The sequence below is a fragment of the Ovis canadensis genome, chromosome 1 (assembly GCF_042477335.2).
Source record: "Ovis canadensis isolate MfBH-ARS-UI-01 breed Bighorn chromosome 1, ARS-UI_OviCan_v2, whole genome shotgun sequence".
Lineage (NCBI taxonomy): Eukaryota > Metazoa > Chordata > Mammalia > Artiodactyla > Bovidae > Ovis > Ovis canadensis.
The window spans coordinates 42,948,099-42,963,026 of record NC_091245.1 but is presented as its reverse complement, the minus strand read 5'-3'; the positions used below and the strand labels follow the sequence as shown (position 1 = coordinate 42,963,026).

The 14,928-nt window shown below is 40.1% G+C and overlaps 1 protein-coding gene across 3 annotated transcripts in view; it reads right to left on the bottom strand.

Annotated features, from left to right (window-relative positions):
- The window catches only part of SGIP1 (SH3GL interacting endocytic adaptor 1), a 230,796-nt gene that overhangs the window by 132,563 nt on the left and 83,305 nt on the right, over window positions 1–14,928 (bottom strand). For all 3 annotated transcript variants that reach the window (XM_069563671.1, XM_069563583.1, XM_069563754.1), the window contains exon 2: window positions 964–1,027. In XM_069563671.1, the coding sequence (XP_069419772.1) occupies window positions 964–1,027 (64 nt within the window). The remainder of the gene's footprint in view (window positions 1–963; window positions 1,028–14,928) is intronic.

The window sequence follows — 14,928 nt, the reverse complement described above, 5'->3', positions numbered from 1 at the left end:
CCAGCAGTCGACAGGTAGACAGACTGCCCTGTTTAGCTTGTCCTGAAGACCTCCTTGGATTTTCTATATCTCTGCTTTGGCCGTTGCTCCCTTTGCATGAAATGAATGTCCTCATCTTCTTGAAGATAAGGCTTCTCCCACTTTGAAACTTCATTGAACATCTCTTTAAATATGAGCTTTTCCACCCTCGAATTTCCCAGAAAATTCCATTTTTAGTTGCTCAAAAGGAACTTGCTACTGCTGCTGCTAAGTCGCTTCAGTCGTGTCTGACTCTGTGAGACCTCATAGATGGCAGCCCACCAGGCTCCCTCGTCCCTGAGATTCTCCAGGCAAGAACACTGGAGTGGGTTGCCATTTCCTTCTCCAATGCATGAAAGTGAAAAGTGAAAGTGAAGTTGCTCAGTCATGTCTGACTCTTAGCGACTCCATGGACTGCAGTCCACCAGACTCCTCCATCCATGGGATTTTCCAGGCAAGAATACTGGAGTGGGTTGCCATTGCCTTCTCCTAAAAGGAACTTACCACATATTAATTTGTACTAGTAATAGGAGTAGTGGCTGCTGCCATTCACTGAGCATTTGCTAAGTACTAGTTACCAGTGTAGTCATGTCAAATGTTAGCTGTTTTAGTTATATGAAAGATACTTCAATTTGCATGAATTAAAAATTATCAGAGGACAAGGCCACAGGGCAATGCTCCGCACCTTGTGATAACATTTATGCAGGACAAACATATATAGAAGGAAAAGCTAAAGGTATGAGATCAAGATAACCCTTTTCCTTTTTAACTGTGTCTAAACAACTATTGATTTTCCCATTTCCTAACTTTCTTGCAGGGATTCTAGCCAACTAAGAGGTTTAACAGGCTCATTATTCTTCTATACAGCAGCCCAAATCAGACCAACATTCCCACATGGGCACCGCCAGCTGATGCTGAGCAGTGGTGTTCTCCTCAAGTACATACGTAGAATCAGTGTCCTTTTCTTTCTTCCGTATTCCAAAGGCCTTCCTTGTACGTTTTTTCAATCCTGTGGGAAGACAACAAAAGGTCAGAAAGTTTATTTTCGAATGTTCCTAGCAACATTCAAGTGAACTATTTTTAAAGTTGTAGCACATTAGTTAAATCTGAATGTTCAAAAAGCCATGAAAGTTTCTTCATGTGTATGCGTGTATGTGTGTGTGTGTGTGTGTGTGTGTATGATTCATTATCATATTTTTCAACAGAATTTATCAAGGACATGGCACTGTAAGCTCTTAGTACTATAAGCAATGTAAGAATATAAAAATGAGGTTTCCCTGGTGGCTCAGCAGTAAAGACTCCACCTGCTAATGCAGGAGATGTGGGTTCGATCCCTGATTCGGGAAGATCCTTCATGCTGCGGTGCAACTAAGCCCATTTGCTACAACTATTGAGCCTGTGCTCTAGAGTCCTGGAATCTCAACTACTAAAGCCCTCATCTAGAACCCATACTCCCCAACAAGAGAAGCCACTGCAATGAGAAGCCTGTAAGTTGCATTTGGAGAGTAGGCCTGGCTCGCTGCAACTAGAGAAAAGCCCACACAGCAATAAAGCAAAGCTAAATACATAAGCAAAATTTTTTTTTTAAATATAGATAAATGGAAAGGAGATCAGGACCAGGTACAGAAAAGTTGGCAAGCTTTTCTTAGACTATTGTTATTCATTCTCCAAATAGGCACTCTGCCAAGAAACCCAATCACAGATTTAGAACAGTAACTTCTAGGTTAGATGTATTCTTGAGAACAGGATAGTTCCAAGACAGAAATCATGTAAACCACATGAGAGAGCCATGTTGGCCTGACATCTTTGTATCCATTCCCAATTCATCCTTTTCTACTTTCTCAATTTGGTGGCTTTACTGGATTCTCTGAACATACCACAACATCTGTACTCTAACATCTCTTTTTCCCTTGTTTGGTCCTTACCACTGGCTGAAATGCTTTTCCTATCTTGTTGATATTTAGAACTTCCACACATGCTTCCAAGGCCCCATCAACTTCCACCTCCTCTGTGAGGGCCTCCTAATCCTAGTGTAGCCAGAAACCGACTGTCCTGTGCTCCCCTCAAATTTCGCTCTTATATGTTATTGACTTACCAACTAACCAACAACAATATATTATAATATAACAAATTACTCCACCTTTTAGTTCCTATGTCAGTTTCCCCCATAGACTGTAAGCCTTTCTAGGACAGAGGCCAAGGATATGCTCTCTCTATCCTCTGCACCAAACACAGGAACCGGATAATATTTGTTGATTTCAGATGTCCTCTAAGAAGCATCATTCAGGTGCTATTGGAATTGGAAGGCTCCTTTCTTCCACCCTAGATAAACCAAGCCCAATCCTGTATCTTCCATTCTTGTCCTATAAAGGTTCTGTCTGGGATTCCCATCTCCTACACGTCCTGCAGTTACATGTGCGGCTTGCGTTTCTCATGTTGTGTGTGTTCTCAGTCGAGTCCGACTCTTTGATGCCATGGACTGCAGCCAGTCAGACACCTCTCTCCATAGCATTTCCCTGGCAAGAATACAGGAGTGGGCTGCTATTTCCTCCTCCAGGGAATCTTCCCGACCCAGTGTTTAAACCTACATCTCCTGCATTGCAGGTGGATTCTTTACCACTGAGCCATTGGGGAAACCAGTTCCTCATGTTAGTGAGTCTTATTCAGATATACCATTGCCTATATATTCAAAACCTTAGACTTGTTACTGGTGGTTTGGAAATTTTTCTTCACAAATTATATCTGGAAAAGTCACTGATGTTCAGAATTTGTTTGGCACTACCAGGTGGATCTGGAGAAGAAAATGGCTACCCACGCCAATATTCTTCCCTGGAGAATCCCATGGACAGAAGAACCCGGCAGGCTACCATCCATGGGGTTGCAAAGAGCTGGACACGACTGAGCGACTACCACTACCAGGTGGCTTGGGCGTTCCAGGTGGCTCAGTGGGTAAAGAATCCATATGCAGTGCAGGCGATGATCCCTAGGCTGGGAAAATCCCCTGGAGGAGGGCACGGCAACCCACTCCAGTATTCTTGCCTGGAGAATCCCCGTGGACAGAGGATCCTGGTGTGCTACAGTCCTTGGGGTTGCAAAGAGTTGAACGTGACTGAAGCGACTGAGCACGCACGCATGCTCCAGGTGGATCAAAGGGAAAAACACTGAGAAAATCAGAGATCTGATGTCATCTTCTAAAACATATGAATCAGCCCAGACCACTTAGATGATCTGAGTCATCCATTATCTGACTCTCAAGATACTACTCAAATATAATCTCCAAATGCCTCTGTTTGTCTAATTTTGCATTTGAACAGTCATTACATTTAAGAGGTTTAGGTCTTTAAAATGTCAATGTTTGTTTTAAAAAAAAATCTCCATGCACATTAAGCTATTTATTCTCCATTACTCTCCACATGAGGTGTTCATAGAAAACTTACTGACATTTAAAGTATCTACCCATTACATTTAGGAATACCTTCCCTCTGTCATTTTTAATTTTGAGTGTGAGAAACTTCTCACCTCTAATTGCCTTATGTCCTTATAGGGACAAAATTGTCATTTTCTTCCTACAATTTTTCTTAAGCTTTAAGTCCCTTCACTGGCTTCTCCATGCTGCTAATTCAGCTTTGGGGGTCCCAGTGAGTGCTATATTCACTGGTCAATATTGGTTTTTATAGGATTATAAAAAAATGCTATTATTATATTTCCAAATGACTTTAGTTCCTGTAACTTGACCATGAGATAAGAGATAGCATGTCCTACCAAACAGATGAGAAAATACAGAAAAATTCCAGTAATTCTTGTATTAAATTAGTAACAGAACAGGCAATAGAAGCTTTCCATAGACTCTGTCCTGTTTTTGACCACCAAATTTGGATAATAGCCAATTTGAACTAGGTCATGAACATCATGAGTTGTCCATTTACCAGTGAAAAGTGCTCTGGCTCAGGCTTCAGGAGACAGAGGCCATTGCCAGCATCATTTCTAATTGTACAGATGAATATGAGTTACATTTTTTGTGCGTGTTTCCATCTCTCAGTTTACAATAAATCAGCCAGTAACAAGGAATAAAAGAATTTGCACATATTCACAAAATGCAATGCCATTCTGCAGTTTTAGTTTCAATGAAAGTCATATTTCCCAAATGTAGAATACATTCTCATATATGGAATATATACAGAAATACACCAGAGGTGTGACATTCCAGAAAAACAAAACTAATCAAACTGTTGAATAAGAGAAAACACTGAAAACGTTTACCCCTTGAAAGACGCAAAGATGTGAGAAATTTAGAAAACTATAAAGAAAATTCTGAAAGGCAAAAAAATATGAAATATAAAAGTGATTCATATCTTAATAGCTTTTTGAGAAAATGCAGGAAGAAACAATCATACCAAATGAACTAACAGTGAATGGAAAAGTGTGGTCAAGTCTTTTGAGAGTTTATTTAAAAATATTTCAAAAGCATGTACATGTCCACACTGCTATATTTAAAATGGATAACCAACAAGGACCTACTATATAGCACATGGAACTCTGCTGAATGTTATGTGGCAGCCTGGATAGAAGGGGAGTTTGAGGGAGAATAGATACATATATATGTATGGCTGAATCCCTACCCTGTTCACTTGAAACTATCACAACATTGTTAATTGGATATACCCCAATACAAAAGAAAAAGTTTTTTAAAATATCCAAAGAAATTCTTCAAAAGAGAACAAGGATAGTCAAAGATCTTAGAGTCGTAACAAGCTTAAGATACCACATATGGTAACATAATAAGCTTAAAAAACACTATATCCAATGATTTTTTTCACTTCTGACTCCCAAACTACATGAAAGTTTAAAGTGAATTTCTATAGTATAATTATCCTTTAGGCTGGGTCATGAATTTTTGTCAATTATTCTTTACCAAAAATGGAAGGGAAAAAAATCAAGTGTCTTTGAGAAATGAAGTAACTAACTTTCCCCTTGCCAACGTCTAGACAAAGATTTCTAAAGAGGAAGAATTTTAATGTTCTGATGATCTGAGGCTAGGACAGTCCTCTTCCAAGCTATGGAGTTAAGAACATCCTTCCATGTGCATGCAGATCTGGGTCAGGCACACGGAAGTCTGGCCTGTGCCTGCAGCATCTCTCCACCTCATTTAGATTCCTTTAGCCTCCTCTGGTATTATGGGAGAAGCTAGTAAAGTCTGGGAACTACAACAGCAAAATTTTAAAATAGACTGATTTTTAAGATGGTTGCTGCTGCTGCTGCTAAGTCGCTTTAGTCGTGTCCGACTCTGTACGACCCCATAGACGGCAGCGCACAAGACTCCCCTGTCCCTGGGATTCTCCAGGCAAGAACACTGGAGTGGGTTGCCATTTCCTTCTCCAATGCATGAAAGTGAAAAGTGAAAGTGAAGTCGCTCAGTCGTGTCAGACTCTTAGTGACCCCATGGACTGCAGACCACCAGGCTCCTCCACCCATGGGATTTTCCAGGCAAGAGTGCTGGAGTGGGGTGCCATTGCCTTCTCCATTTAAGATGGTAGGAAAGCTTATTTCAAGTATAGGTAGTCCTGGATATGACGTTACAAGGTAATGAAATAGTAAAGACACAGAAACTGACAATAGAGACAGCAGAAATATAGAGAGTAATATTTGTAGCCACCAAAACTGAGGTCCAACCCACGGGGTGGGTACCAGCTGCTTTGCATATATTGAGTCATTTAAATTTCTTACAAGCCTTGTGAAAAAGTAGAAGGCATTTTATTTGCAAATGAGGAGCCTGAGGGTTTACCTGAGTTAGGTTTTATTTATCATCATCTCTAGGGGTGGGTAATGGAGGTTCTTTACCCACGGATCCCCAGAGTTCTGCTTGACTGTGTCCTGATTTTCTTTACATCTGCTCCTTGTGGGGGCAGTTTCATTCATTGATCATTCATGGTTTCATTTTCCATCTATATGTAGATGAATCCTAAATCCATATGTCAGACCCAGTACTATTTCCTGAGTTTCTGGATATACAGTACTTTTTATCATACTCAAGCTTCTATAAATAGGCATCATATTTCTTTGAAAGCCTTTAGGTGCCACCTTATACATATGTAATCAAACCTTTAAAGGCATGTCCAATCACTTACTTTACCAGTATTTTCTGAATAAATCCCCCTTAAAATGAAACAGTTCTCCAAATGAATTTTAAAAATGTGGCGTATGCTTACAATGTAATATTATTTAAAGGAATGCAGTACCGACACATGCTATAACGTGCATGAACCTTGAAAACATCATGCTAAATGAAAGAAGCCAGATACGAAGAACCACCCAGTGTATGAATCCATTTATGTGAAATGTCAAGGGCAGGCAAATCCACTGTTATAGAAACAGAGTAGAAGTTGCCAGGGGTGAGGAAGAGGGGAAAAGAGGAGTGACTGCCTAGTTGGTATGGAGTTTCCTTCTACGATGGTACGAAAGTTCAGGAACTATATAGTTGACAGCTACTCAGCACTGAGACTGTACTGAAAAGACTTTAACATGGCCAGCGTGGTAAATTCTGTCATGTATATTTCATCACAATAAAAAATAAACAGAATAATTCAAACCAGATTATTCTGTCACCAAGGGGAGAAAGATAGGAGGGAGAAAAGAAGAAAAGAAAGAGACAAGGTGGATTGGCTTAAAAGTTTGGGATCTTTTTTTTCTTTTTATTTATTTTCGTGCTAAAGTGATCAATATTTAGTAAAGAAACTGGGAGCTATATAGTCACAAATCTTTCTTCATGATGACCTTCACTGTCAAGAAACTGGTATGTCCATGACAACTGATAACTACAACTAAACCCCCAGCACTTCTTTCTCATGTAACAGATGTTTACAAAAAGCTTATCATGAACACATTTTTAATATTCCTTTCAGCTTTTCTCATCAGATCACAATGTTATGTTAACCCTTACTAGATGGTAAGCTCCATGAAGTTAGCCACTCCATTATGTAATAGATGTCTGTCTTTATTTTCATTGCCCCATCAGTTCAGTTCAGTCGCTCAGTCGTGTCCAACTCTTTGCAACCCCATGAATCGCAGCACGCAAGGCCTCCCTGTCCATCACCATCTCCCAGAGTTCACTCAGACTCACATCCGTCAAGTCAGTGATGCCATCCAGCCATCTCATCCTTGGTTGTCCCCTTCTCCTCCTGCCCCCAATCCCTCCCAGCATCAGAGTCTTTTCCAATGAGTTAGCTCTTCGCATGAGGTGGCCAAAGTACTGGAGTTTCAGCTTTAGCATCATTCCTTTCAAAGAAATCCCAGGGCTGATCTTCAGAATGGACTGGTTGGATCTCCTTGCAGTCCAAGGGACTCTCAAGAGTCTTCTCCAACACCACAGTTCAAAAGCATCAATTCTTCGGCGCTCAGCCTTCTTCACAGTCCAACTCTCACATCCATACATGACCACAGGAAAAACCATAGCCTTGACTAGACGGACCTTAGTCGGCAAAGTAATATCTCTGCTTTTGAATATGCTGTCTAGGTTGGTCATAACTTTTCTTCCAAGGAGTAAGTGTCTTTTAATTTCATGGCTGCAATCACCATCTGCAGTGATTTTGGAGCCAAGAAAAATAAAGTCTTACACTGTTTCCACTGTTTCCCCATCTATTTCCCATGAAGTGATGGGACCAGATGCCATGATCTTTGTTAGTGGTTCTCAAATAGAATACTCCTTAAAATAATTCACACAATTGTAATAACATAGAGGCATTATTTCTCATCTCCTTTTCAAACTGTAAGTCAGACCACTGGAAGTTTATGAAATCAATTTGTTAGGGTGAAACCTTCATTCAAAAATGAAATAGAAGTTGAAAACTAAGTGTGCATTGCCCATAGAAAGGATGAAGACAATATCATGAAATTCTTGGTCTCAGTTATATGAGTGCTCAATGTTTGCAAACAGGGTAACCATGTAAAAAATGTTTCTTATGATAGCTCCAGAATGTATGATAGTGTTTAAAAAGTCTTTTAAATTTAAAACACAAATGACTGTGTTCACTAATGTTCTTCTCTGAAATGTCTTTGAACTAATTATATTTTTAAATTAGATACCTTAAACCTTAAAGATTCTAGAATACCTTAGAATCTAAAGATACCTTAGAACTTCCTTACTTTGAGTATACAGCTCTGCAGGTGAAGAAGAAATAGTACAGCAAAAAATTGTCTTTATCAATTTTCTTTTCTCTCAAGTATAACTGTTCTGTAGTGATTCATTAAGTAAACACTAAATTCTAAATTTAGCCTTTAAATGTTAGACAGAAAATAGAATTTTTAGGAAGGACCTTCCAAAAAAGAATTTGGCCTTAATACTCTGTTTTATCTTGGATAAAACATCAAAATCTGATACTCAAAAGAAACCACAGAGTTTTTGCTTGGTTAGTCTCATGTCTCCTATTTTTAAAAATTACTCTTGAAATATTAATACTTTTCCCTAAAAATAAAGACTAGTTCTTTAGATGGACAGATTGAGATAACAGATTGAGTCCTGGAGCCGAGATCAAAATAGGAAAAATCAAGGTGTAAGCATCCTGTAGGCAGTAGCCGAGGACTAACCAAACAGAACACAGAAGATGCTGCTCTTCAGCAGAGATGCTGCCACACAGGAGTGTAAGTGAAGAGTTCTTCCAGCGCCTCCTCCCTTCTCTCCTGTACTGGATTCTTACCATTCCACTGCTAGCTGGTAGGACAACAAGAGGTCAAAGGCAGAGTGGTCACCATCATCAGCATGTTGGTAGCAAGCTGGTTTATCTTCCAGCTATCTTAAAGGGGCTGGGGGAAGGGAAGAGATATGGCACTACTTTTTATTACCTTTCTCACTCATGTTCTGGTGGCTCAGATGGTAAAGTATCTGCCTGCAATGCAGGAGACCCAGGTTCTATCCCTGGGTCAGGAAGATCCCCTGGAAAGGGGAAAATGGCAACCCTCTCCAGTATTCTTGCCTGGAGAATTTGGACAGAGGAACCTGGTAAGTTACAGTCCATTGGGTCACAGTCCAGGCAGGACTGAGTGACTAACACTTTCGTTTTTCACTCATGTCACAGTCTTGCTTACATACTGCTTTCACTAACAGCTCTTAATTATGGTGTTAAACACCCCATATAAGCATATTGCTTTTAAAATTGTTGAAAAGGTGGCACTTCTGGAGAGCACGTTCCTGGGGTATATCTGGTCCTTCTGCTTCCCACCTCCTACAAACAGTGCTTTTGAGCAGAGCTTGGACAAGGGGAAAGGCTTGGGCACAAGGCTAGCTGTAAGAGTGACCTGGAGCTTTGGAAGAAAGAAGAGCACTGGAAGGAGGAGAGGGTGGCAGTGACAATTATTGAAGGTTGGTATATAAAACACAGTTCATAGACGAATACAAGCCATCTCATTATCTGCCTCAGAAGCATGAAGACACACCTCCCAGAAGCACTGCAGGAGACATGGTAGAAGGGAACAGAATACATGGCCTACTTTGGAATCCGGAGATCTGGGATCACATCTCAATTTGACTTCTTACTGGCTGTCATTTGCAGCAAAACTTACAGACACTATGAGAGGAATTGTGTTAATTTCAACATAAGATTCATGTCTTCACAGGACATGAGGTTTGGAGGAACAACCTTAGTTTTTCTCTCTGTAATCCCTAGAAGTGAGGGGAAGGCAGCACTGGTTCATTAGGTCCTTCAAATGTGCCAGGCACTAGGCTAAGCTTTTTTAAAATTAGCCAACTGAGCTGTTTAAAATACTAAAAGATGATGCAGTTAAATGTTGTTCTCAATATGCCAGCAAATTTGGAAAACTCAGAAGTTGCCACAGGACTGGAAAAGGTCAGTTTTCATTCCAATTCCAAAGAAGGGCAATGCCAAAGAATGTTCAAACTACCATACAACTGTGCTCATTTCACATGTTAGCAAGGTCATGCTCAAAATCCTTCAAGATAGTCTTCAACAACATGTGAACCAAGAAATTCCAAATGTACATGCTAGATTAGAAAAGGCAGAGGAACCACAGATCAAATTGTCAACATCAGTTAGATGATAGAAAAAGTAAGAGAATTCCAGAAAAATATCTCCCTCTGCTTCATTGGCTATGCTAAAACTTTTGACTATGTGGATCACAACAAACTGTGGAAAATTCTTAAAGAGATGGGAATACCAGACCACCTGACCTGCCTCCTGAGAAACCTGAATGTAAGTCAAGAAGCAACAGTTAGAATGGGACATGGAACAACAGACTAGTTCAGAATTGGGAAAGGTGTCTGACAGGGCTATATATTGTCACCCTGCTTATTTAACTTATATGCAGAGTACATCATGTGGAATGCCAGGCTAGATGAATCCCAAGCTGGAATCAAGATTGCTGGGAGAAATATCAATAACCTCAGATATGCAAATGATACCACCCAATGGCAGAAAGTAAAGAAGAACTAAAGAGCCTTTTGATGAAGGTAAAAGAGGAGAATGAAAAAAGTTGGCTTAAAACTCAACATTCAGAAAACTCAAGATCATGGCATCTGGTCCCATCACTTCATGGCAAAAAGATGGGGAAAAAACAGAAACACTGAGAAACTTTATCATCTTAGGCTTCAAAATCATTGACGATGGTGACTGTGGTCATGAAATGAAAAGATGCTTGCTCCTTGGAAGAGAAGCTACGACAGACCTAGACAGTGCATTAAAAAGCAGAGATGTCACTTTGCTGACAAAGGTCCATCTAGTCAAAGCTTTGTTTTTTCCAGTAGTCATGTATGGATATGAGAGTTGAACCATAAAGAAGGCTGAGGACTGAAGAATCGATGCTTTCAGACTGGGTGCTGGAGAAGAGTCTTGAGAGTCCCTTGAACAGCAAGGAGATTAAACCAGTCAATCCTAAAGGAAATCAACCCTGAATATTCATCGGAGGAACTGATGCTGAAGCTGAAGTGCCAGTACTCTAGCCACCTGAGGCAAAGCGTCGACTCATTAGGACCCTGAGCTGGGAAAGATTGAAGGCAGAAGGAGAAGGGAGCGATGGAGTATGAGATGGTTGCATGGCATCACTGACTCAATGGAAATGAGTTTGAGCAAGCTCCGTGAGATGGTGGAGGACAGGGAAGACTGGCGTGCTGCAGTCCATGGAGTTGCAGAGTCAGACATGACTTGGTGACTGAACAACAACCCTCTCAACAAGCCCAGACATTATTACTAACCCCTATGGTATGGACTAAGAAATAGACTCAAACTGATTAAGTTCCTTTTCCAAGATCATCAAACAAAAAAATTAGGTAAGATCAGGATTTTGAGCCAAATCTGTATGTCTTTAAGCCAAGCAACTTCTTACTGGGTGGTCCTGAGGCTTCTTGCAGTACCCAGGGCAATGCCTAGTACAGGGTGGACACACCATCCGTGTTTGTTTAACACTTTTTTAAAAAAGTCAATGAAGGTTTGTATAACTATTAAAACAAAAACCAAGCGGCTTTTCTGGATTTTTGTAATCTATACTAAAAAGACTCTTGATGAAAGCAAAAGAGGAGAGCGAAAAAGTTGGCCTAAAGCTCAACATTCAGAAAACAAAGATCATGGCATCCGGTCCCATCGCTTCATGGGAAATAGATGGGGAAACAGTGGAAACGGTGTCAGACTTTATTTTTTTGGGCTCCAGAATCACTGCAGATGGTGACTGCAGCCATGAAATTAAAAGACACTTACTCCTTGGAAGAAAAGTTATGACCAACTTGGATAGCATATTCAAAAGCAGAGACATTACTTTGCCGACTAAGGTCCATCTAGTCAAGGCTATGGTTTTTCCTGTGGTCATGTATGGATGTGAGAGTTGGACTGTGAAGAAGGCTGAGCGCCGAAGAATTGATGCTTTTGAACTGTGGTGTTGGAGAAGACTCTTGAGAGTCCCTTGGACTGCAAGGAGATCCAATCAGTCCATTCTGAAGGAGATCAGCCCTGGGATTTCTTTGGAAGGAATGATGCTAAAGCTGAAACTCCTGTACTTTGGCCACCTCATGAGAAGAGTTGACTCATTGGAAAAAACTCTGATGCTGGGAGGGATTGGGGGCAGGAGGAGAAGGGGACAACCGAGGATGAGATGGCTGGATGGCATCACGGACTCGATGGACGTGAGTCTGAGTGAACTCCGGGAGTTGGTGATGGACAGGGAGGCCTGGAGTGCTGCGATTCATGGGGTCGCAAAGAGTCGGACATGACTGAGCGACTGAACTGAACTGATATTCCATTAATGTTCAGTTTTTGGATATCTGTGCATATAGAGGTATCAGGGGAGAGGAGAAGGAGCCCTAAACTGCATGGAGGTGACCTATCTGAAGGCATGTGCATTAAGGCAAGGAACAGAGACTCGGGGAAGCAGTGTGGTGTGACCTCACCACATTTTTAGGTCAACAGCACATTGAAAAGCTCAATTTAGCCCAAAACACATCGAGTAAATAGAAACCAAATAGATGTAATTTTTTAAGTACATAAGATGTTTTAGGAAATATGTCAGGAACTTCCCTATCTGAACACAACCTTACAAAGTAGGAGCTATTATGCTATTGATTACATATCATGGTTTATGAGGAGTGACTGGAGTCAGGTCACACAGGTGGTAATTGACAGACCACATTCAGAGTCGCCTCTGCCTGATTTGAGAGCCCATGCCCTTCATGTCTTTGGAATATCTTTCTGTTAGTTCACAATTTATTTTGCCCTCTTATCAAAAACAAGAGCAGAAGCAAACACAAAAACTTTAATTTTTTTTTAAATTGAAAGACATTTTTAGGGAAATAGGCAGGACATTTGTTAAGCACAAAGACTGTATTTTGCATATTTACATCTTTGTGTGCTGCCCAGTGAACATAAGGAGACACAATAAATGTTTGCTAAATGAATTGTTTCTGTGATAAACATGAATTCTCGGCTTAAGTCTTCATCAGCTTGAGGGGTTACTCAAAGGTGAATCACATGTAATGGAATTACTTATTTTCTCCAGGAACTCAGGCCAAACATTTGGTCTCAGTAATAAAAAACAGGCAAATTTAATTGCCCTGGGCATAATGCCGCGTATTGACAGCAACTCTCACTGGTAATATCTGTTCATTATGATGGCCACTGTATTTCTGTCAGGAAAGATTAAAATACTTTGTGTATTAGCTCTTCTTCTAAGTTTTAAATATAGGTACTATAATCCAATTCAGATTCTTTGTTTTAAGAAGTTCTTATAGAAAAATTTAAGACCAGTTAAGTAGAAAGCCAGTTCCTCCCATGATTTATTATGATATTTATGATTTTCAGCATCAAGACTACTGTCTAAGATATGGGAGATGCTTAATAAAGGCAAGTACCAGGGAATATAAAGTTCAATGTCAAGCAGTACTTGGCATAGTCAGTTAACAAATGTTTGTTGATTGATCTACGCATTTGCTGTTTTAACCCAAATTATTCAAAACTGGTGGGCATGTGCTCTTCAGTCTGAATGCTTTACCTTCATTTTTATGTGACTCAAAGGAAATCCAGGTGATCTTTGTACTTAGTGAGTACAGAGCCTCTTTATAAAATAGCACCCTTTCATTCTGAGCTGAGTCTATTCTCAGAAATACGCACATTAATGACACACTCCATTAGAATTGGATTGCAAAAGAGGCTGAGGTGGATGGCACCTTGAAGATCAGGTCTGATATATGGGAGTTCAGGTTAGTGCACTAAAATGGAGATGGCCGTAAGACAATTAAGACTTCAAGGGCTAAAAATAAAAATGATTTTTAAGGAACATGGACATGGTGACATGGAAGAAAATGTTGAAACAAAAATGGTCATGAAACAGGCTTGCCACAAAAGGATTTGTTATGTCAATATCACCGCAATGAAGGAGTTGAGTGAAAATGGGAAGAGTTTTGAGCAGGTGAACAGTTTCTATTAAGCATTAAATATAGTAACAAGATGAGCTTTCCTGGTGGCTCAGTGGTAGAGAATTTATCTGCAATGCAGCAGAGGCAAGTTCGATTCCTGAGTCAGGAAGATCCTCTGGAGAAGGAAATGGCAATCCGCTCCAGTATTCTTGCTTGGGAAATCCCATGGACAGAGAAGCCTAGCAGACTACAGTCCATGGGGTCACAAGGGAGTCAGAGAGGACTTAAGGATTAAACAACAACAGTAACAAGATCCATAGGAAACATACATAGTTGTAAAAAAGTGTAGGAACTTTGAATTCTGAAAAGCTTTTGTTCAAATCCCATCTTTACTACCTCCTGGGGCAAATTACACAACCTCTCTGAGTCTCAGTTTTCTCATCTATTACAAAAGGTGTTTGTAAAGTTTCAGTGGGTGTAAAGGCTTTATATCTTACCTAAAATATATATTGTATATTACTTCATGCAGATTTCTCTTGCTTTTTTTGTTGCAGTTTTGATAGTTACAAAGCAATGAGAAATCAGCTATTCTAACAGATTACTTCATGTAAAATGACTGACTTCAGCAGTTACAGCATCGCCACTGCTCTATTCCTTTAGAAATAAAAACAACATCAAATCTTAAAATAACCAAAATTTCAAAATCTCAAGGTTTTCCTGGTTACAGCTATAAAAACCAAACCAAGATCAAGAAATGGAATTTACTGACATCTATCATAAAATTTCCTCTGGAGAAGAAAATGGCAACCCACTCCAGTATTCTCGCCTGTAAAATCCTATGGACAGAGAAGCCTGGCAGATTACAGTCCATGGGGTCACAAAGAGTTGGGCACAACTGAGCAACTGAACACACACACATTATAAAAGATAAGCGGGGGAGGGTTTAATACTCACAGTAAGAAACACAACTATCTCCTGAACTAGGAAAATATTACATCATTGGTGAAGTCTTTACCATGTGGAAATCTATTCCAAACTCTAATCAGCTGGTCATCCCAGCATGATTG